Below are 25,647 nucleotides of genomic sequence, written 5' to 3' on the forward strand. Positions count from 1 at the left end.
TACAAATTACAAATAAAAAACTGGACACAAGTGGGTAGGTAATGACTAGTTCTTCTCTTCTATACCTCTCGAGAGTTAAGTGCCTTCAGGTTTCCCAGGCAGATCATTGCTGTAGAAACCACTTTGCAAGCTGTCTGTGAGCCTCGCATCCACTAAGGGTTCACCACCTCTATGGCTGTCAGTGCAACCGACGTCTTCCGGAAAAGCTCTAGGATGGGCTTTTTGGGGACCTTCATGGTGGTGCAGCCAAAGCCGCTGAGTCCCCAGCTGGTGAATGGCAGCCTCTCCTGGCACTGGACCCACTTCGTGGCCCCGAGTTCCCAGTAGTAAACAGTGTTATAATATTCCTCTTCATTCTCTCCCTCCAGGTTGTTATACATGTAGGTGTTCTCCCCACCCAGCACGTAAATGCGGTGCTTCCAGCGTACCACACCGGCCCCCGCCAATTCTATGGGCAGCCTGGGGATAGTGACTCTCCTGTCCAAGTGGCCGTCTTCCCCCAGAAAGAAGCACTTCCGGGTGCAGCGCAGGTTCCCTGTGTCTGACCAGCGCTCGTTGTGCCTCGTCCGGCTCCGGAAGTAGCCCCCGATCACATAGATCCCATTGTTCATGGCCACGGCGCCAGACCAGTAGCACTCTTTGTCCAAGTACACTTGATTCCATGTGTCCAAGGCCACTTCGTAGATCAGGACCTTCCGGGAAGCGTACCATGAGCCGACGGTGTCTGTGACGCCGCCGACCAGGTAGAGCTTGTTCTTGAACGCCGCCGAGGCAAAGTGGCTGAGCGCAAAGGGCATCCTGGTAATCGGAAACCAGTACTTTCTCGCCAAGTCAAAGCACTCGGCTGTGTCGAGGTAGTCCTCGTACTTGCACCAGCCACCCATAGCGAACAGCTGCTGGTTGCAGGCGAGGAAGCCATGGGAGGCCCTGGCCACGGACATGGAAGGGAGCTGAGTCCAGTGACCCCTCAACGGGCTGTACTCGTGCATCGTGTCTGAATAAGAGTCATCCGTGTGGACCCCTCCAGTGACGTACAGTTTATCCCCGACGGCCACACAGCGGGCGCAATACAGGCATTTCAACAGGGGCATCTTTTCCCATGTTCCAGCCTGGGGGTCGTAGCAGCCGACCTGGAAGTCCTTGGTCTTCAGTTCTGGGCCTTCCATGTTGAAGAGGTCCACGCAGATGATGCAGGTGGAGTACATCCCTCTTCGCAGGCCTCCGCTGTGCTGCAGCCTCTCCTGGCGGTTGAAGCGCTTCCACCGCAGGCGGAGGTCCCTGTAGCGCATCAGCTCAGACTGGACCTCCCTCAGCTCCTCCTGGGTCAAGAGCGGGAGGCGAACGTACGTCAGGAGCTGCCCCAGGAATGACAGGCGGCTGGCGCTCTGGGCCATCACCCAGCGCCACACGGCCCGGTAGACGGTGAGTTCGGAAGAGACTACCAGACTGTCCATGGAGATGATGCTAATGAGGGTGCTGGGGTTCAAGTTGAGGAAGGTCTTGTCCTCAATGGAGAGGCGCTTGAAGTGCAGGCTGACCAGGATCTTGGCTTCTTGGAAGAGATCAGGGTCGCTGTGCGCGTAGCCCAATTGGTAGAGTGAAAGGCAGTTCTCTGGGGAGATGTGTTCCAAGAGGTATCTGGGGTGGACAGATGGGAAGGTAAAAAGGTAAAGGTAAAGGATCCCTGGACGGTTAAGTCCAGCCAAAGGCGACTATGGGGTTCATCTCCCTTTCAGGCTTTCAGAGGGAGCCAGCGTTTGTCCACAGACAGCCTTCTGGGTCATGTGGCCAGCATGACTAAACCGCTTCTGGCACAATGGGATACCAAGACGGAAACCAGAGAACACGGAAATGCCATTTACCTTCCCGCCACAGTGGTACCAATTTATCTACTTGCACTGGTATGCTTTCGAACTGCTAGGTTGGCAGGAGCTGGGACAGAGCAATGAGAGCTCACCCCGTCGCGGGGATTCGAACCACCAACCTTCTAATTGGCAAGCCCTAGGCTCTGTGGTTAGACTACAGCTAACAGGACACACCGCTGCAGGAGATGCATAATATTATTTAAAGCAGCATCAGGACAATTTAAACAGTTTCTCCAAAAAGAACCCAGGAAGTGCAGTTTGTTAAGGGTGCTGAGAGTTGTTAGGAGACCCAACAGATGGAATATGCTGAATTAGCAAGTCTAACTAGTAAAATTAGAGATCAAGATGAGACTGTTTCTCAGCAGGATTGGAAAATGTTTGTAGGTTACAAAATCATTGTAAACATGTTGAAACACAAGCAGGTTTAGAGTAAGAACAGCAGTAAAATACATATCTGAGAATACTGTGGAGGAGGTAATGTATAGAATAATTATAATATACAGCAACATTAGAAAATTTGGGGAAACCATGGAGGGCTGGAGGGGAATTTGAATATTAATTGAATGTTAATTTGAAAAAGTTGCACAAATTATTTATCTATTTATTTATTTTTGAAAAGCTATAAATAAAATTTATTTAAAAATGGAGAGAGTTGTTAAAAGAGCATTATTCCCCTCCCAGAGCAATACTTCCTAGAGTTTCCTGGGAAGATGAGTTGACTTTTAAACCACCCTGTGCCTGTAATCAGAATATAATTGCAAAATCTGAGCGTGCAGGCTGAATAATATGAATGCAACTCTTTGGCACACTACATCTTATCTGGAATTATGCATGAGCCCTGAAGATGGCGCTCCTGACTCATGGGGGAGAAATTAGTTTGGTTCACGCTTTGAAGTCAATCTACCTAATCTACACTTCTTGAATCTAAAGGCAAAGTGAAAACATAGCCATTGTTCAACAATTGTGTGAGGCAGTTCTCTAGTCAAAAAGGGGGCACCTATGTTATTGCTTGCAAAGCAAAAGGGGGGAAATGCATACAGAATTGTGTACCAAAATGCATATACTTAGAAAAAGGCACTTGAAAAGGTATGCCGATTTCCCCGCAAGCTTATAAAAAGAAATTTTGATACGGAAATGGGGCAAACTGACGGTTGGAAAAATGAGAGACTGAGAAAAATGGACATATTTATCCATCCCTATTGCTTCAGCATGTGGTGGAAATGCACTATATTGGAGAAGGGAATGTCTTTGCACCCCAATATTCCACTTCCCCAGAATCTGAATTAGCTTGAGCATAAAGGCAACAACCAATTTATGTGAGTCCAGTTGACGCACGACCGTGCATCACTGCAATCCGGAAGCAGCCAGAAAAGAGTGCGGAACAGGAGGCAGAAGGGGGTGGGGCAGGGGCATAACAGGGAGGAGTGGGCTTATGCATGCCCCACCATCGCAGGCAATGACCTGGAATGCAACTCCCATGCAAATCAGGGGTTGCAGAAGAGGCAGAAAGCCCTTATTTCAAAGGGGAACTCCTTTCACACCAATTAGAGGCAGAGATATGGAGATACACTTTCCATGCAATATGCTCCTGTTTGCTGTTCTGATCGACTTGTACTACTGACCAACCCATGCCGTTAACTTGGCTGGTTCATTAAGATGTCATGTCACTGGCTTAGGTAAAGGTAAAGGGGACCCCTGACTGTTAGGTCCAGTCGCGGATGACTCTGGGGTTGCGGCGCTCATCTCGCTTTACTGGCCTAGGGAGCCGATGTACAGCTTCCGGGTCATGTGGCCAGCATGACTAAGCCGCTTCTGGCGAACCAGAGCAGCACATGGAAACTCCGTTTACCTTCCCACCGGAGCGGTACCTATTTATCTACTTGCACTTTGACGTGCTTTCGAACTGCTAGGTTGGCAGGACCAGGGACCGAGCAACGGGAGCTCACCCCGTTGCGGGGATTCGAACTGCCAACTTTCTGATTGGCAAGCCCTAGGCTCTGTGGTTTAACCCACAGCGCCACCCCCGTCTCGCCACCTGCCATCCGCCACTGGCCTAGGTGACATGTAATGGACAACATGGCAATAATTGTCCGATAAATGTGATGTGCCTTGTCTGATTGGGTGATTGTGAGGTGGCATAAAAGCTGAAAAGACCCTGTGTTCATTACAGTTCCCATCCCTTTATGGGACCATCCTTTACTGCAGTACAGTCAATGAAGATGGGTATCATATTGCTTGAACGTGGGTTGCATTTTTACTTAATAAATTCCCTGCCTGAGAACAAACTGAGAGAGTTGCATAGGTCACTCCCTGGACAAGCGATGCAAAACAAGATGGACATTTCCCACCAAGGGGCCATAGCTCAGTGGTGGAGCATCTGCTTTGCATGCAGAAGGTCCCAGGTTCAATCCCCAGCATATTCAGGTAAGGCAGGGAGAGACTTCTGCCTGAAACCCAGGAGAGCAGTCACTGCCACTCACTGTTCACAGTACAAAGCTAGACGGCCACTGATTTGACTCACTGCAAATCAGCTTCCTGATTAAGCCAGCCCTTTATTGACAAATGGGAGGACTAGAACCTTGCTTCATATTTAGGGACAGACCATAGCTCAGAGCATCAAGTCCAAGGTTTGATCCCAACATCTCCAGATTAGGTCAGAAGAAACCTCACTGTGAATACGCTCGAGAGCTGTTGCCAGCCAGTGGAGACAATACTGAGATAGACGGAACAATAGTCTAATTTGCTATAAAGAGGATTTCAATGTTCCAAGACGTGGCATTATTTAGGGATTACCTGGAGCAACTCTCGAGCAGTGGAAGGATTTGAAGCCTGCTGGCTGCTACAAACAGGTCTTGGGCCATCTCCGGCACGAGCTCAATCTCCTCCGTGTAGTAATAGTTCACCACAGCTTGGACAATGGCGGGCTCCATGTCTTGCAGCAGAACCTCTCCATCCTTTGACTCCCGGAAGGAGCTGGAGAACATGGCTCGGAAGTAGGGGTTGATGGCAGCAAGGAGCATCCTAAACAAAAGGGAGGGAGGGATGCGTCGACATTAGGCGGTCAGGATATCAATCTCTAATTCAGCATTCCTTAGCTACCTTGAACCATGTGGAATCTCTGTCAGCAAACTTGGGCTACCTCACTGCTTAACCCTAACTCTAAACCATTTATGAGAGAGTTTAAAAGCATCGACTCGCAGTGTAGACAACCCTGAGCTGGATAGGCCAAAGGTCTGACTTAGTATACGGCAGTTTCTAATGTTCCTCTGTCTACCAGCTCCCATATTTGGTTTCTAATTATTGCAGCCTCTTGCAGCCTGAAAAAAAAATATGAATGGTGGCCCCACTTGTGACCATTGTTTGATTTTATAGGAGTTACCCTAAGCTATGAGTGGGTGGGCCTAAAAACCATTCAGATATTGGTGGACTGCAGCTCTCATAATTTACTTTGTTTCATTATTTCATAAAATGTATACACCCACTTGGTTGTAGGAAAAAACTCATAGTGATTATGACTCATGGGAACTGGAGTCCAGCACCCTAGCCACCCCCATACCTCATGAGTACACGGATGCTGTTTCAACCATGGTAGAGAATGACCCAATGTGGGTAGATCTAAGAAACTTAGTGCCTTGGCACAGGAATTTCCAGGATTATACTGAGAAGAGTTATATAGCAAAGAATGTCAACAAGGCATTCCGTGTGAGTTGCCCTAAACCAAAGATGTCAAGTCCCAAGGACCTTCTGATGTTGCTACATCTACAACTCCCATCATGCCTGACCACGAGCCATGCTGGCTAGATTTATTTGGAGTCCAGCAAGATCTGGAGGGCACCAGATTGGGGAAAGCTTCGAATCCAGAGATGGTGAACCAGTGGACCTCCAGATCTCATTGGACTGCAAGTTCCATTCTTTTATTTCTTACCCACTGCCTTCCACCACAAGGTCCCTGGGCAGGTTACTACAATAATGCTATCAGTAGCAACTAACCCCGATGGATATAGTCTTTCTCCACTGTCATATGCCTTTAAATGCCATCACAAGTGGGGAGAATACTCTTGCATTCACGTTGTGTTGTGCCTGCAGGCTTCTCATTGGGACATCTGGCTGGTCACTGTGAGAACAAGACGCTAGATGAGATGCGCCAGTACATTCTTCTTATCTTCTTATGCAAACAGTGTTGGTGGGGAGGAGGAGATCCCACCACCTGTTTGTTCATTGACCTAGCAAGCATGCGTGTGGGGGTACAGTGGTACCTCGGTTTACGGACTTAATCTGTTCCTGAAGTCCGTTCTTAAACCAAATCCGTTCTTAAACAGAGGCACGCTTTCCCTAACGAGGCCTCCCACTGCCAGTACCCTTCCACCGTTCGGCTTCCATTCGTAGACCGAGGTAAAGTTTGCAAACCCGGACACCACTTCCGGTTTTGTGGAGTTCGTAAACCAAATAGTTCGTAAACAGGGCTGTTTGCAAACCAAGGTATCACTGTAATTATAAGGTAGAGGAGCAAGTATTGATGAGATCAAGTCACTAGCAGAAGGAACCACATGGAGAGTGTCTTGCCCAGGGGCCCTTCTAAACCCCTTTGCCTGCATAACAAATAGTAACCCCAAAATGTATAAATAAATACCTGTGACAGGGGAACCGTTCGCCTTTGGCCACAATGGTTGTGTCGCAGAGGAGCTGTTCTTGGAGAAGATTATTCAGCCCTATAGGAAGAGGGGGGATGTGTGTGATGAGACAGAGCAGACAGCCATCAGAAGCGAAGCCTTATTAGTGGTGCCACCAGTGGGGGCTGCCCAATTGGCCTTGACCTGTGACAGGGCCTTTTTAGTGGCAGCTCCCCATTTGTGGAATGTCATCCTCAATGAAGTGCATCTCTCTCCTTCATTATTGACTCTCAGCAGGAAATTGAAAGGATTTTTTTACACCCGCTTAACTGATGGCTGAAATATACCATTCCTGGCAACCCTGAAAACACTGGTGGAGCGATATGATTTTAACTGTTTTTAAAATAATAATAATTGATTTTTTAAAAAATATGTTAGTGTTATTACTATTATTTATTTTTTATTATTAACCAATTTCACTTCCACTGGGAAACCATTTCTGGTTTGTTGGCATGTCAGGGAACCAGGGCAGCCTATGCAACTTTCCGATCCTTCAGATCTGAGATGTTTCTTGGTCCTTCCAGGCATACACAACATTGTAGCTTCAATATCATATGGATCAGGGAAGTTTTTGTAGAGGCAGAGAGGAGGCGGGTTTCATCAGGGAGCAGCAGTGGGTCTGAAGCAGCCAGGGGGGAGAGGAAAGACTCGGAGGGAGAGAAGCTCAGGGGCGGAGAGGTGCAGGCCAGGGCTCAGGGATGCTGAAGAGCCTTGCCACCACCCTCTCAGGGAGGAGACTGAGAGCGCATCGCTCCTTCTGGCGCAAGAGTTAAGGAGAGCACCGCGACGTAGGTCAAGGGGGAGGCGTTTTGGGGTGCCGCGACTATTTTGCTGGCGTAGGAACAGATTACGCCATTGCCAGATTCTGATTCGGAATGAGAGGTCATGTTTTAAGCTGTCTCTGCACTGTAAATATCTTGCACAATAAAAGTCTATAGAGACAAACTGGACTCAAGCAGAGTAGAATCATAGAATCATAGAATCATAGAGTAGGAAGAGACCACAAGGGCCATCCAGTCCAACCCCCTGCCAAGCAGGAAACACCATCAGAGCATTCTTGACATATGGCTGTCAAGCCTCTGCTTAAAGACCTCCAAAGAAGGAGACTCCACCACACTCCTTGGTAGCAAATCCCACTGCCGAACAGCTCTTACTGTCAGGAAGTTCTTCCTAACGTTTAGGTGGAATCTTCTTTCTTGAAGTTTGTAGCCACGATGACCCTCTGACAAGTATAAATAAACATATTTCGAGAAAAGAAAACAAAGAAAAATAAAAGTACCCACTGCTATGGGCTGCATTCCTTAAAACACAACTACTAGGAAATAAGCCCCACTGAACACAACAAGGCTTGCTTGAAATAGATGGTAAAAAGAATCTTGCCCAGTCATGGTGGGCTCAGATATCAGGGGACCTACCCTCTCGTATGTACTGATTCAAAGACTTGGGTTCCTCTCCAACGATATCATCGTCTCTATCCCAAGGTGAATCCATCATTGCACTCCAACTTGCTCCCAGATAGCGAAGCTGTATTGCAAGTCATTCCTGGTGGGGGAGGGGGCAGAATAAAGATGAGAAGAGGTCATTGGCAAGAAATCTGAATCGGAGACTCCCAGTCAAGTGTGAGATGTAGGCAAAGGCACAAGTTGATCAGAAGAAGGCCATTGATGACTACTGGACATGGTGACGTACTCTCTGCTTCCATGGTTGAATGCAGTAATGCTTCTGAATGGCAGTTACTGGAAACGATAGGAACATGGAGCGCTGTTTCCGAGCACAATTCAAAGTATTGGTGCTGACCTTTAAAGCCCTAAATGGCCTCGGTCCTGTATACCTGAAGGAGCATCTCCACCCCCATCATTCAGCCCGGAAACTGAGATCCAGCGCCGAGGGCCTTCTGGCGGTTCCCTCACTGTGAGAAGCCAAGCTACAGGGAACCAGGCGGAGGGCCTTCTCGGTAGTGGCACCCGCCCTGTGGAACACCCTCCCATCAGAGGTCAGAGAGATAAACAATTACCTGACATTTAGAAAATACCTAAAGGCAGCCCTGTTTAGGGAAGTTTTTAAATCTGTGATATTTTAATGTGTTTTGGTATTTGTTGGAAGCCGCCCAGAGTGGCGGGGGGGACCTGGCCAGATGGGCGGGGTATAAATATTATTATTATTATTATTATTATTATTATTATTATTATTATTTTGCTCAGGTCCTGCTAGCAGGTTTCCCATGGGGATTTGGCCCACCTCGGTTAAGAACAGGATGTCATTGGCCTGATCCAACGAGCTCTTCTAAAGTTCTTCAGAATATTAGGCGATCCCTGCATCTAGCATTTTGCTTCACGCATTGATCGGCCCCAATCTGTTGACATGAGTCCCCTGTTTTAATTAGTATGTGTTGTGTTAGTTTCATTACATATTTTAGTTATGGGTGTTTATATTGTTACGTGCACCCCAGTCTCCAAGGAGCAAGAGGCTCCAGGGGTGCCGGAGGTTTGTTTTCAGGTTTTGGTTTCCTTGGAATGAAAGTCCATGAAGACTGAGGAGTCTTTAGGGCATGGGTAGGCAAACTAAGGCCTGGGGGCCATATCCGGCCCAATCACCTTCTAAATCTGGTCCTCGGACTGTCCGGGAATCAGCGTGTTTTTACATGAGTAGAATGTGTCCTTTTATTTAAAATGCATCTCTGGGTTATTTGTGGGGCATAGGAATTCGTTCATTTCCCCCCCAAAAAATATAGTCCGGCCCCCTACAAGGTCTGAGGGACAGTGGACCAGCTCCCTGCTGAAAAAGTTTGCTGACCCCTGCTTTAGAGCATGAATGGTTTTATTTACACAGATATACAGCCTGAGCTTACAATGGAGGGACTCACATCATTAACACTTCAACAGATCTTGGGCTCCCCATTAAGTTTCTAGAGAGGGTCTCAAAGGCCATGGATTCGGATTCAGCACACACAGCAAGTGAAGCCTTTGAGTCTTTCCAGACTGAGACACAACTACTAGCTCCATGGCCCTCCCCACAGGGCCTGCAATGTGTCTCCCATCCCAGTTATTCCTATCAATCCACATTTCTATCAATCCACATTTCCATAACCCCACCTCTGTCCGGAAGTCTGGTGTGCAACCTGATCTTCCTTCCCCTAAGTTTTGCCCCTCCCAGCCTGAACATCACCCAGCCTCCAATTGGTCCAGCTGGCAGAGGTGTCATAGTCTGTTTTGCTTATTGTGCTCTGATTTGTTATTCTCCAATTGTGTGCCTTGCATGGATGGGGAGGAGGGGGCACAGCTGGAGCCTCATTAAAGATTGGGAGAGAGGAGGTGTGGCTTCAGGAAAGGAGGGGTGGGGCTTAAATGGACCATAGAACAAGAACAAACAGCTTCAGAATGAATTATTTCAGCATCATTGCAGACCCTCCAAGTGTCCCTATTTTCCAGGGACAGACCCGGATTCACAGAAGCCGTCCCAGTTTCTGATTTGATCCCAGGATGTCCTGCTTTTCCTTAGTATGTCCCTATTTTCATCAGAGAAATGTTGGCGGGTATAGTAGGACATCCCTATTTTCATCAGAAGTTATAGAGTTATGTGACACCCCCCCCCTTCCGAGCCATGGAGATAAGTAACCTTTGGAAGACATCAGAAGGCAGCCCTGTAAGTTTTTAAACGTTTGATATTTTCTTATGTTTTTATGTATGTTGGAAGCTGCCTAGAGTGGCTGGGATATAAAGAAGACAACAGCAGCAGCAGCAGCAGCAACATATTAAGGAGTAAGGTAAAGGTAAAGGGACCCCTGACCATTAGGTCCAGTCGTGACCGACTCTGGGGTTGCGCGCTCATCTCGCATTATTGGCCGAGGGAGCCGGCGTATAGCTTCCAGGTCATGTGGCCAGCATGACAAAGCCGCTTCTGGCAAACCAGAGCAGCACATGGAAACGCCGTTTACCTTCCCGCTATAGCGGTTAATATTTATCTACTTGCATTTTGATGTGCTTTCGAACTGCTAGGTTGGCAGGAGCTGGGACTGAGCAACGGGAGCTCACCCCGTCACAGGGATTCGAACCGCCAACCTTCTGATCAGCAAGCCCTAGGCTCAGTGGTTTAGCCCACAGCACCACCTGGGTCCCATATTAAGGAGCAGGACCTCCCTATTTTCACTGAAGGAATGTTGGGTGGTATGTCATTGGTTGGGCCCTGCCTCATGATCTGTTACATTTTCATTGAGAAATGTTTGTCTCCAGTACTCATCAGCCCCACTACGACCGGTGGTGAGGGATCATGCAAGCTGTGGTCTAGCAACATCCAAAGGGTCTCACGTACCATATGGCTACGTCTCCATTCTGGCTTCATTGTCTGAAAAACAGTTGCTAGGAATCACAAGTGATGGGAGTTTCTGTTGTGCCCAGGTCCTATTGGGGGGCGCTTCTTGAAACAGACATCTGATTGGCCACTGTGAGAACAGGATGCTGGACCAGTTGAACCACTGGTTCAGGATGGCTCTCCTTAGGTTCTCGTGGTTCATGGTGCTGTTTTGATGCTATTTAGTGCTTAGGTTCATCCCTACTGTAGTGTCAAGGTTACGCAGGAGGATTTCACAACAACATAGAGTGTTAAAGGGATATCTTCTTTCACTGCTTCCAATCCATTTCCTCATTCTCAGGCTCAAAATAGAAACAGGGGTTTCTATGAGAAACTAAGGGAAGCAGAGGGAAACCGAGGGAGACATCCTTGTAGAGAAAAGATGATTCAGATCTGTAAGGGGAGGCAAAGGGGGAATCCAGCCTTGGACAACCAAGAAAACAAACAGTCCAGCAGTCAAATCCTGCTGGGGTCAGATGACAACGTGCCAGAATGAAATAGGATTGTCAGCAGAGCAGCAAAATAAACAAGCACCCTGGCCTGCCAAGACTTATGGCCCTGGGTGCAAATATACAATCACAAAAGGGCTTGATGCTCAATAGATGATTATTCTTTGGGATGATCACATACAGTGGAGGCTGCTCCTTAAGGGCAAATGGGGCTGTGCCCCACCAACCTCAGTCTGCCCTCAGTCTGCCCTCTTGCTTATAATAAAAAATAGAAACCTACATGCTCTGGATAAAACACAGCCTTGGAACCCTTGCCCTGTATCTTTGCTTTTGAAAATGTTTTGTGGGTCGTTGGACTGAAATAAAGCATGTTGCTGTTGCATATTCAGTCCGGAGAGTTACCATAGCTGTCAGTGCCTCCTTGGGAGCTGTTGCTCCTTGTAGAACACAACAGGTAGGAGGAGGAGGAGGACAAAATTAGAATTCGTAGATTGTTGGAGGTTTTTAAGCAGAAGTTGGGTGGCCATCTGTCTTGGAAGCTTCAGCTGAGATTGCACAGGATTGGAATAGATAACCTTGGGATTCCTTCCAACTCTACGATTCTGTCTTTCTGCCTGTCATCGGCTCTGGCCATTGATGGTATAGTATAAATAATAGGTGGAGGGGGGATAATCCTGTGACAAGGAATTTAAGGTGCTGTGGATCTCCGCTGGTGCTTAGCCCCCCCCCCAACCCTGGCTCAGCTAACAATATGCTGATGTAACTTGCTCAGCTGGCTAAGCCAAAGCCAGTGTAAATTTCCAAAAATAAATTTACAGAGGTGGGGGATTGGGGTTTGATCTTAAGCCCATTCAGCTCAGTCATGCGACCTGGCAACATGGTGTAGAGCTGAATGACAGTGGAATGGACTCCCTTAAAAGGTGATGGATTCTCCTTCATTGGAAGTTTCTATACAGAGGTTAGATGGCCATCTGCCAGGGATTTGTTTAGCTGTGACTCCTGCAATGCAGGGGGTTGGACCAGATGAGCCTTGAAGTCCCTTCCAACTCCACAATCCTATGATTCTATGGAAGTGTCTGGAAATGTCAGTAGTATGAGGATTCACAAAGAAGGGTTGGTTCCTCAGGCTCCTTGCTAAATGGCTGTACACACCCACCTTGCTCTCCAGATCGGGAAAAACAAAACAGTCCTTTTTTTAAAAAAATACATTTTATTCCAATTTTCCAAATTCAACAAATTAACAAAACCAATCTTTTATACAAAATCTTATATTCACATCTTTTACCTTGCTCCGCCGAGCTATGACTTCCCCCCCTCCCTTCATGCGGGTTTCTTGTTAATTCCCTTTTTTGCAGTTCCTTTTTTGACATATTGGTCAATTCGTAAGGTTTATTTTAATCCTGCGACAATCTACAGTTTTTCTCCATATAGTCCACATATTTACTCCAGTCCTTTTGAAACCTTGTCTCCCCCTGGTCACGAATCTTGCATGTCAATCTAGCAAGTTCAGCATAGTCCATCATTTTTGTCTGCCACTCCACAATTGTAGGTAATTCCTGTAATTTCCATTTTTGGGCTAACAAAGTCCTAGCCACGGTTGTAGCATACATAAACAATGTTTGATCTTCTTTTCTCATCTCTCCTCCCATTATTCCTAACAAAAATGCTTCTGGTTTTTTTGGAAAAGTATATCTAAACATCTTTTTCAATTCGTTATATAAACTTTCCCAAAATCTTTTAACTTTTTCGCATGTCCACCACATATGATAAAATTCACCATCTTTCTCTTTACATTTCCAGCAACTTTTGTCACTCATTCTATACATTTTAGCTAATTTAACTGGAGTTAAATACCATCTGTACATCATCTTATATACATTTTCTTTCAAGGCAGTACATGCTGTAAATCTTAAAGTTTGATTCCATAATTTCAACCACGCATCATATTCAATATTATGCCCCAAATCTTTTGCCCATTTAATCATCACTTCTTTTGTCAACTCATCTTTTGTATACCACTCCAACAACAAATCATACATCTTTGCCAAAAGCTTTGTTTTGCCTTCTAGCACTTCTATTTGAAATTTGGATCTTTTATCCTCAAAACCTATTTTTCTATCTTCTTTAAGCACATCATTTATTTGATGGTATTCTATCCATCCTGTTAACACTCCTTTAATGTCATCAAAAGGTTTTAAACTCCATCCTTTTTCAGTTTTCGTCAAGATTTCCTCATACGTGGCCCGCCTCTTCTCCATATTTACTTTCTTAACTGTTAATACCTCTGCTGGTGAGACCCACCAGAAAACAAAACAGTCCTAATGGGAGAGATGGAAAGCAGGGGCCCATTCCATCAGCACTGCTGAAAGAACAGCTCCGTTGAGCTCCCCCTGAAATATTTCCATAGCAGCAAGTCGTTATAAGAACTAATGTGCCTGGATAGATTTTCCTGTTTCTTTCTCCACATCCGTTCTTCGTTTTTGCTGCATCTTTTAGAACATAAGCCTGCAGATCAGGCTGTCTCATAGGAGCCAACTTCTAGGGGCTATGAGGGCTGAGCCCCTGCAAAGTTGATGGGTATTCCCATTCAAATGGTGCGTGTGAACTGCATCATGTGAGCGATTATGCAAGGCAGGGATCACCTGGCATTGGGAGTCAGCTCTGTAACTGACAGCAGTATTGGTTACCCAACTCGAAGGAAGGAATCCTAGCAATGCAGTTAGAGGTGTGGTCCCAAGGTCTATAAAAGCTTGTTGTGCATTTCTAGCTGAAGCACCAAAAGCTTTGGCGGTCGACAGATAGGGACGTTGCCAGCCAAGAAGTATGGGGAAGTTTCCGAGACTGGTGAGCATTGCTTGCTTGGTAATAGGGAGTAAAACAATCCTCTCCATCTGGTGCTTTAACACAAAATCCAGAGTCTGTACCCTTTCCAACTGGTATGGCTGGGGAGGTGTAATCAAAGACTCATTACCATTTCTGCAACAGGGTCCCTCCAAGTCTCTCTCTCCAGCCACCCAATCAACATGAAAAGGAGACTTTTTAGCCACTGAAGTCTTCTCGTACTTGGTGCTGATTGGAGCCAAGTATGAGTGAAAAGAGGTGAGGATTGGCTCCTCGGGTCACTCTGGAAAAGGTGCACAGGAGGAACACCAAGGAGGAATTATTTTGCATGCTCCCATACTGGGCATTTAGAAACACTGGAAACACAATTTTCACAGGAAAGGTGGGCAAGCTATGTTACATACAACAGACTTTAAGGAAAACATGATTTAAGTCTCTTTGAAAGAAGATCTCAGAGCGTCCCAAATCATGTGTGTGCACAGAAGATCTAGCTTAAAGGCAACACATGGAGGGCCACACTGTTCTTTGTAATGCATCTCTATTATTATTATTATTATTATTATTATTATTATTATTATTATTAATACCCCACCCATCTGGCTGGGTTCCCCCCCATATTACTGTATGATTGAAAGATTATTGTATAATCTTAGGAGGAGACATGGCTTTGACTATAATGAAGGGACCCTGCGCTTCTGAATTTGCTGCCACCCTACTGTGTGGGTATGCCAGAATGGTGGCTGGTTGATTCTACCCCTCTTCTTCATTAAATGCATCCTCTCTCTCTCTCATCCCCTCAGCTTCTGCTGACTGTCCTGATTCTCCCAGCATGTGGTAAGTGAGTGAATGTTTCTGTCTTAGAACTTCTCCTGGCAACCAGCTTCTGGAGCACTCATCCGTATTTTCTTCAACAAAGCTTATGATTTAGGACAGGCATAGGCAACCTTGGCTCTCCAGATGTTTTGGAACTACAACTCCCATGATCCCTAGCTAACAGGGCCAGTGGGAGTTGTAGTTCCAAAACATCTGGAGAGCCAAGGTTGCCTATGCCTGATTTAGGAGAAACTGGGACCTCTTGGAATGTTGATGCTCTAAACCCTTCCATGTAGGCTTGAGCTATATATGTGTGTATAAATAAGCCATATATCATAAATACACCATTGTCTCCACTTTGCCTCATTTCCAAAGGGAAACACAGACCCTGCGCAAGCGCACCTGCAACCCCTAGAAACTCACACTGCTGTCGAGATTGGTGTGGTGTGTAACAGCATTCTGGCAACAGCAATATACAATATAATTGTCATTGTTATAACTGCAGTAAAGTAAAATGGGAAAGTTTAACTGTTATATGCCACCCCAGTCTCTGAATGTTGGTGTCAGGCATCAGGGAATCCAATCCCCCCACAGTAGGCTGCCAGGAATAGACAGACAAGGAAAGTTCTTACCAATGTCTTATTCAATATTTGCAGACAGAGGCTTGGAAATGCAGCCTCTTGGAGTAATGGTGTTGCTCCAAGTAATCTCCAACCCCCCCCCCTTCTCTCCTCAATCATCAACAGCACCACCCACCTTATGGTTGCCACTTAGGGCCATCTGCCTCCGAGCCCTTTGCTCTCCTACTTTCAGTGCTTGCCGGGTTCTGGGAAAGGCAGGGTCTGAAATGCTTTCTAGTGATAACGTGCCAGCCAGCTGCTCCGGCTCTGCCTCCCCCTCCTCTTCTCCCATTATTTCTCAACTTTGCCCCTCATCTACCTCTGAGCTGTGACCTCCCGAAAGCCACTGTTGTCAATCTATAATGTTTTCTTCTTCTCTGGAAGGTTCAGGCTGGGGAGGTGGTCTCCACCATTCCTCCTCTGTCCAGTCCCTGACAGGTGAGAGACTCCAGGGGTTCGTTCATTTACCCAGTGTTTTGTTTCCTTGGAATGAAGGTCAGCAGAGTCTGTGGTGTCTTGGGGATATATGGTTTTATTTAAGCATATATAGCAACCTGAGCATAGGGTGGAAGGGCTCACAGCATTAACATCCCAAGGGATCTCGCTTCTCCATTAGGTTTCCTGGGGAGCCTCAGGTCCAGCTTAGGTTCAACACATTTCTCTGTGCCTACTGCTTCCAGCATCTCTTCTTTAGCTCTCACATGCCACGGCTCACAAAACCAGCCTTGCTTAGGCGTATTGTTCTTCACATGGGAAGAGGGCCACCCATTTCCCTCAACAGAGCAACTTCTTTGGATATGCTGAAACGCAGCACTTAACTAGCCAGACCAGAGCCATTATTTGGAGAAAGAAACTGGTTTGGCAGACTTCCTCTTATACATTCTTGGAGGGGACCCAAGATTCCATGACGTCTCCCCAAACTCACAGCAGTATAATATCCCGTAAACACCTGGATGTCAGGGATGGGCGAAAGGCTGACAAGTGTGCACCGGGGGGAAGGGGACTGGAGTCTGACTCGGGAGAGGGGAGCAGTGATTTGTGGGGACTTGTACCAGCCAGGAGGCAGGGGAGCTTCAGAGCTGGAGGGTGCACAGGATGGGTCAGAAGAGGAGGAAGAGGCAGGCCCGGCGACTGAAGGGTCAGGTGTATCCCCGCCCTCTCCTGTGCCACTGTCTCCTAGAACAAAGAGCAGGTTGAAGAGGGAAGAGCAGAGGCAGCTTCTCCGCACGTACAGTCTCTGGCTTTGTGTGTACAGCCCATCAGGGAAAGATACTTAAGCTGGTGGAGGGGGCCAGCTGCACCTGTTACTGCAAGCTCTCTGTAGAGCATAGACCAGGGAATAGCTGCCTGGACCCTAGACTGAAAACTAAAGCTGTAAAAACTACAAAATAGTGTCTGTTCTTGCAATAAAGAGCTAACCATCTGCTGTGTGCATTCCTTTGGCTTGGGATCATCTGTGAATAAAGTCAAAAGTTGCTACAGGGGAGTGCTGGCCATGCCAGAGCATCTCAGAGATGCTATCCACCTATATTGGTGGTCACTCATCCAGGAACTGACCAGACCTCAGCAGATTTGGCTTCACCAAAGTGGTGGCGTTGTGTTCCTTCACACCATACCCTGGGACCACACTTGCATTGGCAGGCACATTTTGTGAATTTAAAGACCTTTTTTTCATTGCGATCTTACTTCCACTCAAAAAAGCTCCCCTTTCTCCAAAAGTGTATCCGGAGTAAAGGGTCGTGAATAGTTTCTGTCCGTCTCATCTCAGCTTCAACTTGCACGACTCGTTGGTTCGACCGGGACAACCCTTCAGGAGTGGGTGACTTTGAAACTCTCGCTGACCTGAGGAGGGAATATCCCACGGACATTTGCCCTGAACCCACTGGAATTGAAGCTCAGACCGTGGAGGGAACCCCAGCGTCCAGCACTGGGCAGATCTTTCATCCGTGAGTGATGCCAGGAACTAAGAACCATGATCATCCTTGGGAGGGGAGGGGAAGTTTAACTCTTGCTCTCCTTGCCATGGGCCCAAGGAAAATAGATTCTTCGAAGCTGCTCTTTGTATTTCAAAGGAAGGTTCTGATGGATCCCAGGTTCTGTTGGATCCCAGTTTAGTGCAGATTATCTCTCTACAACTTCTTCTCTCTTTCCTGGTCACAGTTTGGTGAGTCAGATTGCGTCTGTCGTTCTCTTTCTCTCCCCACTAGGTTTAACCCTAAAGAAGGATTTGCTTGTGTTAATAAAGAGCAGCACAAGCATTCCTGCTTGGATTACAGAGTCCGCTTCACCTGTCCCTCGAACTTCTGCTCAGGTGAGTCAACCAGGACATATTGTGGTGAGATGGGGGAATGATCTCCAACCACATCATAATAAGCCATGCCTGTATAACACCAAAACAATTGCTCGTAAATTAAAAGCAGGAGTCTTCAGTTTATATACTGTATGAGGTGTTGCTGACATGGAACCCACAGTGTGCCGCTCCTTTGTTAAACATGCCCCCTTAAACATGCCCACATCTTATTGGATGGCAGTGGTTGTATTAAAAAAGAGAGAGGCTGCCTTCACCCAATAATTTATTCCATTTCCTGTAATTGTTTATTTGCACATCATATCTGAGCATTCACATGACATAATTTAGTGCCCAAATGTCTTGGCCCATCCATCTGCTCCACATTTTACTAAGGGTGAAAGAGCAGTTGTTCTTCTTCCCTGCAACCCACTTCTGCACTAGTGGCAAGATAGTATCCTGCACTGCATGGAGGGTAGTGGTGGCAGCAGGCTAGATTAGGGGATGGAGAACAGGCACTGTGGGTGCTACATCTATCCGTCAACAGATAACAATGCCGGGGGGGGGGGGTTGCGCTATTGGGCTTCATAGAGCGATGGTCTGACTCCATATCAGGCAGCTTCCTGTATTCCTATGTTCCAACTTTCTTGTGCTTCCCATACCTGCAAGCAACACTCATTTGAGTTTTGCCTTGCCTTTTCATGCTTTAGGATGCACGACCCAGTGGTTTGATCGGGACGATCCATCGGGAAGGGGAGACTATGAACTCCTTTCCAATTTGCGGAGCGAATACCCTGGCAAGATTTGCGCTGAGCCCCTTGCAATCAACGTACAGACTGTGAATGGGATTCCTGCCCTGAAGACGGGGCAAAAGTTTTCAGTGTGAGAAGACAATTTTGTGATGGTTGTGGAGTGTGAACTTTTTTTATAGGTGCCAGATAAGGTTTCATGCATTGCACTCTAGCTTAGAAATGGGGAACCTCTATCTAGACCAGGCATCCCCAAACTGTGGCCCTCCAGATGTTTTGGCCTACAAGTCCCATGATCCCTAGCTAACAGGACCAGTGGTCGGGGAAGATGGGAACTGTAGTCCAAAACATCTGGAGGGCTGAAGTTTGGGGATGCCTGATCTAGACTGTCAAATGTGGCCCTCCAGGCCTCTCAATCTGGCCCTTGGAACTCTCCCCAGCCACACCCCTCACCACCCCTGCTTTACACCCTCTTTGAGTGCTTTTGTCCAGTTTCACTGGCTCCTTGAGCTGCAGCAGTGCCTCATATGGTGGGAAGAGATGTCCCTTGCCACAAGCATCCATTCAGCATTGCATTTACACTCGCCTTCTCTTATCTCTTTTAACGGTTTGTAACTGTTTGTTACCACTTTTTATTCTGCTTTGCATATCATGTTGGAGCATACATGAAAGGTAATTAGCAAACAGCAACAGCAATAATTGCTGTGTGTGGAAGACTGTGGCTTCTGCACCGTTGGCAAGAGTCTTGTCTATTGCACTGCTCATTTTGCCTCTGGCTCCACCAGCCAGTGGCTTGTGATTCACACCCTCCTTGAATATTTCTGCTGGCTGGGGTGTATCCTTGCACTCTCATAATGCCTCTTGCTTGTCTGGGTGGAGATGCAGCGGGTAAAAAAACAGCCGACTGCATAAAGGGAAAATTGACTTCAGTTGCTCTGTTCCCTTGTTCTTCTCTGTGTCTGTGTTTTAAATGTTGCAATGTATGATTTCTTTGTTTTCCAAAGTGCAGAGATGAGTGTGGCTCCTATTACATAGCATACATTTTACATAGCAAAAATGTAACTAAATTAAGCATGAATAATAATAATAATAATAATAATAATAATAATAATAATTTATTTATACCCCGCCCATCTGGCTGAGTCTCCCCAGCCACTCTGGCGGCTCCCAGTTGAGTATTAAAACAATACAGCATTAAATATTAAAAACTTCCCTAAACAGGGCTGCCTTCAGATGTCTTTTAAAATTAGGATAGCTGCTTATTTCCTTGACATCTGATGGAAGGACGTTCCACAGGGTGGGTGCCCCTACCGAGAAGGCCCTCTGTCTGGTTCCCTGTAACCTCACTTCTCACAATGAGGGAACCGCCAGAGGGCCCTCGGCGCTGGATCTCAGTGTCCGGGCTGAACGGTGGGGGTGGAGACACTCCTTCAGGTATACAGGCTCAGTTGGTTAGACTGTGGTGTTGATAATGCCAAGGTTGCAGGTTCGACCCCCGTATGGGACAGCTGCATATTCCTGCCTTGCAGAGCGTTGGACTAGATGATCCTCGGAGTTCCTTCTGACTCTGCAATTAAGATGTGGAAAATAACGCCTGTAACATGCAATTTCATACAGCGTGCTTCCCCCCTCCCACCTGCTGTTATTCAGGTATGACACCACTCAAGGCTTTGCCTGCGTCAATGATGAGCAAGAACCTGGTCAGTCCTGCCGTGATTACAGGGTCCAGTTCACATGCCCAGGATCCTTCTGTTCTGGTGAGTGCCACTATGAGTTAATAGGATATTCTCTACTGGGTGGGAGTGGGCAGAGGGGATGGCAAACCTCCTTAATGATGGTTTTGCCAAATGCAAGATGGTTCTTTTAAAATTAGATTCAGAAGCAATACAGACACAAGTGGGTGAGAAGGTTACAGATTTTATTCGATGCACAGCAGTGCGGCCAACAGTCTTTGCTGAACTTCTGACTGGCATGCCCCCAAACTAGATATTTTATAGATACTGTGCCCTGTTAGGGCTAATACAGGCTCAACTACCAGCTCAAAGACAAAAAGCTAGGCCATACATCAAAGGCTTTTACTGACCGGTGTCGACAGTCCACACATCAAAGACATTTTTTACAAAGGATAGGGAAAGTAATAAAACATAACCAGAGACAGGAAGAGATAACCATGCCAGATCACTTATCTCCTCAAAATTACAATAATCTTCCGCATTATCCATACAATGATATATATATATATATATATATATATATATATATATATATATATATATAAGTACTGTAAGTGAATAGTTTCAGCTTCCTGTGTGGGTGGGCTTTTTTTGTGTGTGTGTGTAAATATTTGATTTTTCTGAGCATACAAATAACAAACATCAACATAAAAAAACATCTTTGTAGTGTTCATTGTGAACATCTTGGAATAATTTATACATTATAGTGGGCGGGGTTAATCTTGCTATTTTACCATCGTGAATAAATAAATTAATAAAATTCTGCCAATTTTTGAGCATTTTAGTTGCCATAGGAATAGGCAACAGCCGGAAAAGGTAAGTTAAAATGTGATACGCTATTCATTTCCATGGAAGTGACTTTTCCCCAAGCCAGGATGGATTTATTTCGCTCCATATTTGCAAAGCTTTTAATTTTTTTTTTTTAAAAAAAGGTCCGTAATTATGTTTTTCTACCACACCCAAATATTTCATGGCTTGGCCATGACTTTGTATACCTATGTTGTCTATTTTGTTTATTTTTGTGATTTAAATTAAAGCACAGCATTTCTGATTTCTTTAGGCTAATCTGAAGACCAGACCTTCTGCATCATTTTTGCCATGAGAGGCATTGCCTGCTTTTCTTAATTGTTAATTCAATAAAATCAGTGTATCAACCAGCAAACATTCCTAGGTAGCATTGTGTGTGATTAATTTGGACTCCTGTTGTTTTAGGGTCGTTTCTAATTACTTCAGCCAGTGGTTGCAAACAAAAGGCTAGAAAAAAAATCCCTCCTCTAGTCTGGGCTACTCCACCTGCCCTGCAACATTTTACAGCCTCTTTGACCTCAGTGCTTCTTGTTTCTCTCCTTCACAATACTTTATAAACAGGCCATTCAGAGAATGCCAGCAAGTTCCACCTGAATCTCCTTCTCCTTCTCCTTCTCCTTCTCCTTCTCCTTCTCCTTCTCCTTCTCCTTCTCCTTCTCCTTCTCCTTCTCCTTCTTTAAAAGATCTCCAAAAGGTGTGTTATAGCCATTCTAATTCATGGTTACACGAGGTTGCATTTAACTTTCCAAAATGCAGAACTGGAGAAAGTCAATGTGCACATCCCAATCAAATCTTCGCTGAGTCAACTGAGTCAAGTACCGTATTTCCTTCTGTGATGGGGAAGTGATCTGCAAAGCTTCACATTCTTGGGAGTCACGTCTCGTATTCTAGGTGTCCCCCTGACTATTTTTTGGGGGGGGGAGGGAATTGGGGGAGGGTCCCAGCTCAGTAGGCCAAGCAAATGCCAGCAGGTATGGACCACGGATTAGGAACCCCTTTCAGCCACCTGAGGACAAAGGCCAGTGATGGGCAGGGACAGAGGTAAAACTGGGTGTGATTATTACCTTTTACAGTAGCTACATTCCAGCCTCACAGAAACCAAGGAGTTTATACACACATACACGTCTCCATCCACCATCCAGGCAAGCAATGGGGCATTATCACAGTTCAAGGACACATTTCACCCAAGCAAAAGCCCTTGAGGAGGGGAGGGGGCATGAGGGGCATGCCCACTGGGAGGGGGGCTTTCCTAGGGAGAGGCCCATGGGATGGAGAGAAAGGCCTGGACAGCCACATTTGAGCCCATGGACCTGAGAAACGAACGTGCTCCACCACAAGAAAGAGTTTCAAAGCTTTGCTGCAAACAGTCTTTAAAACAGTTACAATTAAATGTTACAAGATACAAAGGAACACATTGCTGTTAAGCAAGCAATGTGGTCCAGTCTTTTTTTTTTTTTGGCATAAACCCGTTAATTGCGCATCTGCAAGGAGCAGACATTCATGCCCCAAAACTGGCGGACCAAAGGATACCCATCCTGTTGTACGCAGACGATGCAGTCATCCTCTCCCAGACGCGGCTAGGCCTTCAAAGAGCACTTACCAAACTCACTCAATACTGCAGAGAGGAACAATTGATTGTGAACTATCAAAAAACTAACATTATGGGTTTTTCCAATAAAAGGAAAATATATAATTGGCACATTGACAAGCAAACCATCGAACAGGTACCTTGCTTTAAATACCTGGGAGTCGTTTTTCAAGCCTCTAAGAGGAAAACGGCCCACCTCAAATACATTTCGTCAATTGCGCAAAGAAACACATCAGCAATTGTAAGCTTCTACCAATCAAAGGGAGGGAATTATATTCCAGCTGCTCTTAAACTATTTGTGGCTAAACCATTAGCCCAATTACTATATGGTGCACCACTTATGCCTACTGCCAATCTGGACGCATACGAAAAAATCCAATCAGGGTTCCTAAGAACAATTTTCCAAACGCTGAAATGTGTGCCGAACGCAGCTCTTCGATTGGAAATAGGCCTGCATAGAGTTGACGCAAAGGTATGGCAATCTGCCTTTTACCTGGGTTAAACTACAGAGCCTAAGGCTTGCCGATCAGAAGGTCGGTGGTTCGAATCCCTGCGACGGAGTGAGCTCCCGTTGCTCGGTCCCAGCTCCTGACAACCTAGCAGTTTGAAAGCATGTCAAAGTGCAAGTAGATAAATAGGTACCACTACAGCGGGAAGGTAAATGGCGTTTCCGTGTGCTGCTCTGGTTCGCCAGAAGCGGCTTTGTCATGCTGGCCACATGACCTGGAAGCTGTACGCCGGCTCCCTCAGCCAATAATGCAAGATGAGCGCCGCAACCCCAGAGTCGGTCACGACTGGACCTAATGGTCAGGGGTCCCTTTACCTTTACCTTTAAGACTTAACAAGACACCCAGTGGCCTTCTCCCTCTGATACACTGTGACAAATTCCAATCAAGTTTGGGAGAAGAGCATCCTTAGGAAGCTGGCCCGATACGGACTCTCAGCAGGGCATCTCCTAAGTCTGGAAATGGGGAGGGCGAAAAATGGAATCAAGGAAAGAATCACCGACAACGAACTACAAAATGATTTTACCAGGCTCTCTACAAATTATCAACACCTATATGACCATCGAAAGATTTATTTGGCAAATTACCTTAAGTCGGTAGATAATCCTAAACATCGCTGGGCATTTGCTAGGGCCCGCTTCAACGTTCTCCCCTCAGCGCTATTAGCTGGTAGGTATAACAAGACTCCATTTGATCAAAGATTATGCCCATGTAACAACTAAGAGATTGAAACAATCAGGCACGTTCTGCTACACTGTTCGTTATACCAAGAGATGAGAAAAGAGCTAATTGAACCACTCCTAGCCCAACAACCCGGTGGATCAGGAGAAGCTTACACCAATTATCTGCTAGCTGATACAGATATAGAGACCACTAGGGCAGTAGCTAAATACTTGATGACAAGAATAAGACATGCCATGACAAAAGCAACCACCAAAGATAAAGTTCCTAGTTAACCCATAGCAGATGGAGAGGGTTACAGAGGCTCAGTTTTATAACAACCATGCAATATGTTATAAAATTTTAAAACTCTGTAGTGCTCAATATTATTATAACTTATGAACTGAATTGTATTACTCTTCTGCTGGTCTTTGACCGCATTAAAGTTTACTTACTTACTTACTGCTGGGAGGAGCACAGACAGAAGAAACACAATCCTGCAACTGTAGCAGCAAAACCAGACACCTGTATCTGCTCCAGCTGCAATAAAACTAATCCCATATAGGTCTGTACAGCCACAGCAGGCACTGTAAGTCTCCAACTGTTTGAGATTAACAAAGGGGCATTCTTCCTTTGTCTCCCAAGACAGACAGATGCCAACAACAGTTCGATAAAAATTTCTTCTCTCTACTCCCAGAGAGAGATCGTAAGCAACTTTCTTGTATCATCATTGTGGAGCTTAGCGTCTATTGCTGTTACTGCTGGCTCTGTCAGTGACTAAAGACACTGGGCTTATCGGGTTTCATCTCCTGCTGTTAAAGATCTCTCGGTTTTCCAAAAATGAGTCATCACTTAGCCTAATGACTGAAATGGAAACATCCAGCCTTTTCTACTGCATTTGCCAGAGTGAAACCTCCCGTGCCTAATGCAAGCCTCCCGTTGCAAATGCAAACCTTACAGCATAGCATTTCAAATGCAATGCACTCAAGCATAACATTTAATGCATATTAAACTGATATCTTTAACACCTCAGTGGTGGAGCAGGTGCTTTTGCATGGAGAAGGTGCCAGAAGCAAGGTGGACAAATGGCCTGATTCTGTACAATGATGAAGCCCTCCAGGACCCCTGCCAGATACACCCTTGTCTGGCCCTGCTCCACACTCTCCTTGATTGCTTTTTACCTGGCTTGAATGTGTCACTGAACTGTGATAATGCCTCTTGCTTGCCTGGATGAAGGACAGACAGACTGTGAGCATGTTGCTCTGACTTTTGCATGGCCAAGTGTGTAAGAGTCACATCTGTTGTGTTGCCCAATTTTGTCTCTGGATCCACCCACCAACATGGGCATATGACCCCCTGGAAGATTGCCCAGGAAGGAATGCAGCCTTCAGGCTGGGGGGAAAGCCCACCCTTGCTCCAGTGTCCTCCCCACCCCCACATTTTGTTAGCTTGTAATGAATGAACTGAGTCTCCTTGTGTCTCTACATGTGCAATTTCCATCACGTCAGAGGATTTGCTTTTGCACCAATGAGCAACAAGAGGGTGTCAACAACTCCTGCCAAGACTACAAGGTTCAGTTCACCTATCCCAAGACATTTTGTTGACATGCAATACATTGACGGGAACAGAGAGATGCTTTGTGTGCAGGGGAAGTCTCCTGCCTGTAACCATTAGGTACCGCTGCTTCCCAGTGTACACAACACGGAGCTACA

The 25,647-nt window shown here is 46.2% G+C and overlaps 2 protein-coding genes across 2 annotated transcripts; one reads left to right on the top strand and one right to left on the bottom strand.

Annotated features, from left to right (window-relative positions):
- Nucleotides 1-152: 152 nt before the first annotated feature.
- On the bottom strand, nt 153-8,029 carry LOC118086818 (kelch-like protein 12). Its single transcript, XM_035118811.3, has 4 exons — nt 7,951-8,029; nt 6,496-6,574; nt 4,659-4,886; nt 153-1,638 (listed from the first exon to the last, which is right to left on the bottom strand). Exons 1-4 carry the CDS (start codon nt 8,027-8,029, stop codon nt 153-155), a joined length of 1,872 nt encoding a protein of 623 aa, XP_034974702.2.
- A 6,025-nt stretch (nt 8,030-14,054) lies between these two features.
- On the top strand, nt 14,055-21,541 carry LOC118087701 (uncharacterized). The gene is made up of 7 exons (XM_088671707.1): nt 14,055-14,175; nt 14,973-15,006; nt 17,374-17,551; nt 17,813-17,916; nt 18,603-18,774; nt 20,292-20,398; nt 21,435-21,541. Exons 1-7 carry the CDS (start codon nt 14,155-14,157, stop codon nt 21,437-21,439), a joined length of 621 nt encoding a protein of 206 aa, XP_088527833.1. The 5' UTR covers nt 14,055-14,154; the 3' UTR covers nt 21,440-21,541.
- Nucleotides 21,542-25,647: the final 4,106 nt, after the last annotated feature.

The sequence above is a fragment of the Zootoca vivipara genome, chromosome 6 (assembly GCF_965207765.1).
Source record: "Zootoca vivipara chromosome 6, rZooViv2.hap1.1, whole genome shotgun sequence".
NCBI classification, from domain to species: domain Eukaryota; kingdom Metazoa; phylum Chordata; class Lepidosauria; order Squamata; family Lacertidae; genus Zootoca; species Zootoca vivipara.

Coding starts and splice junctions, on each gene's coding strand:
- LOC118086818 (XM_035118811.3), bottom strand. CDS start 8,029: ATGATGGATTCACCTTGGGATAGAGACGATGATATCGTTGGAGAGGAA. Junction 4,887..6,495: donor GAACGGTTCCCCTGTCACAG/GTATTTATTTAT, acceptor CCTTTTGTTTAG/GATGCTCCTTGCTGCCATCA. Junction 1,639..4,658: donor CTGCTCGAGAGTTGCTCCAG/GTAATCCCTAAA, acceptor TGTCCACCCCAG/ATACCTCTTGGAACACATCT.
- LOC118087701 (XM_088671707.1), top strand. CDS start 14,155: ATGGGGAAGTTTCCGAGACTG. Junction 15,007..17,373: donor CCTGATTCTCCCAGCATGTG/GTAAGTGAGTGA, acceptor GTCTCATCTCAG/CTTCAACTTGCACGACTCGT. Junction 17,917..18,602: donor TCCCTCGAACTTCTGCTCAG/GTGAGTCAACCA, acceptor TTCATGCTTTAG/GATGCACGACCCAGTGGTTT.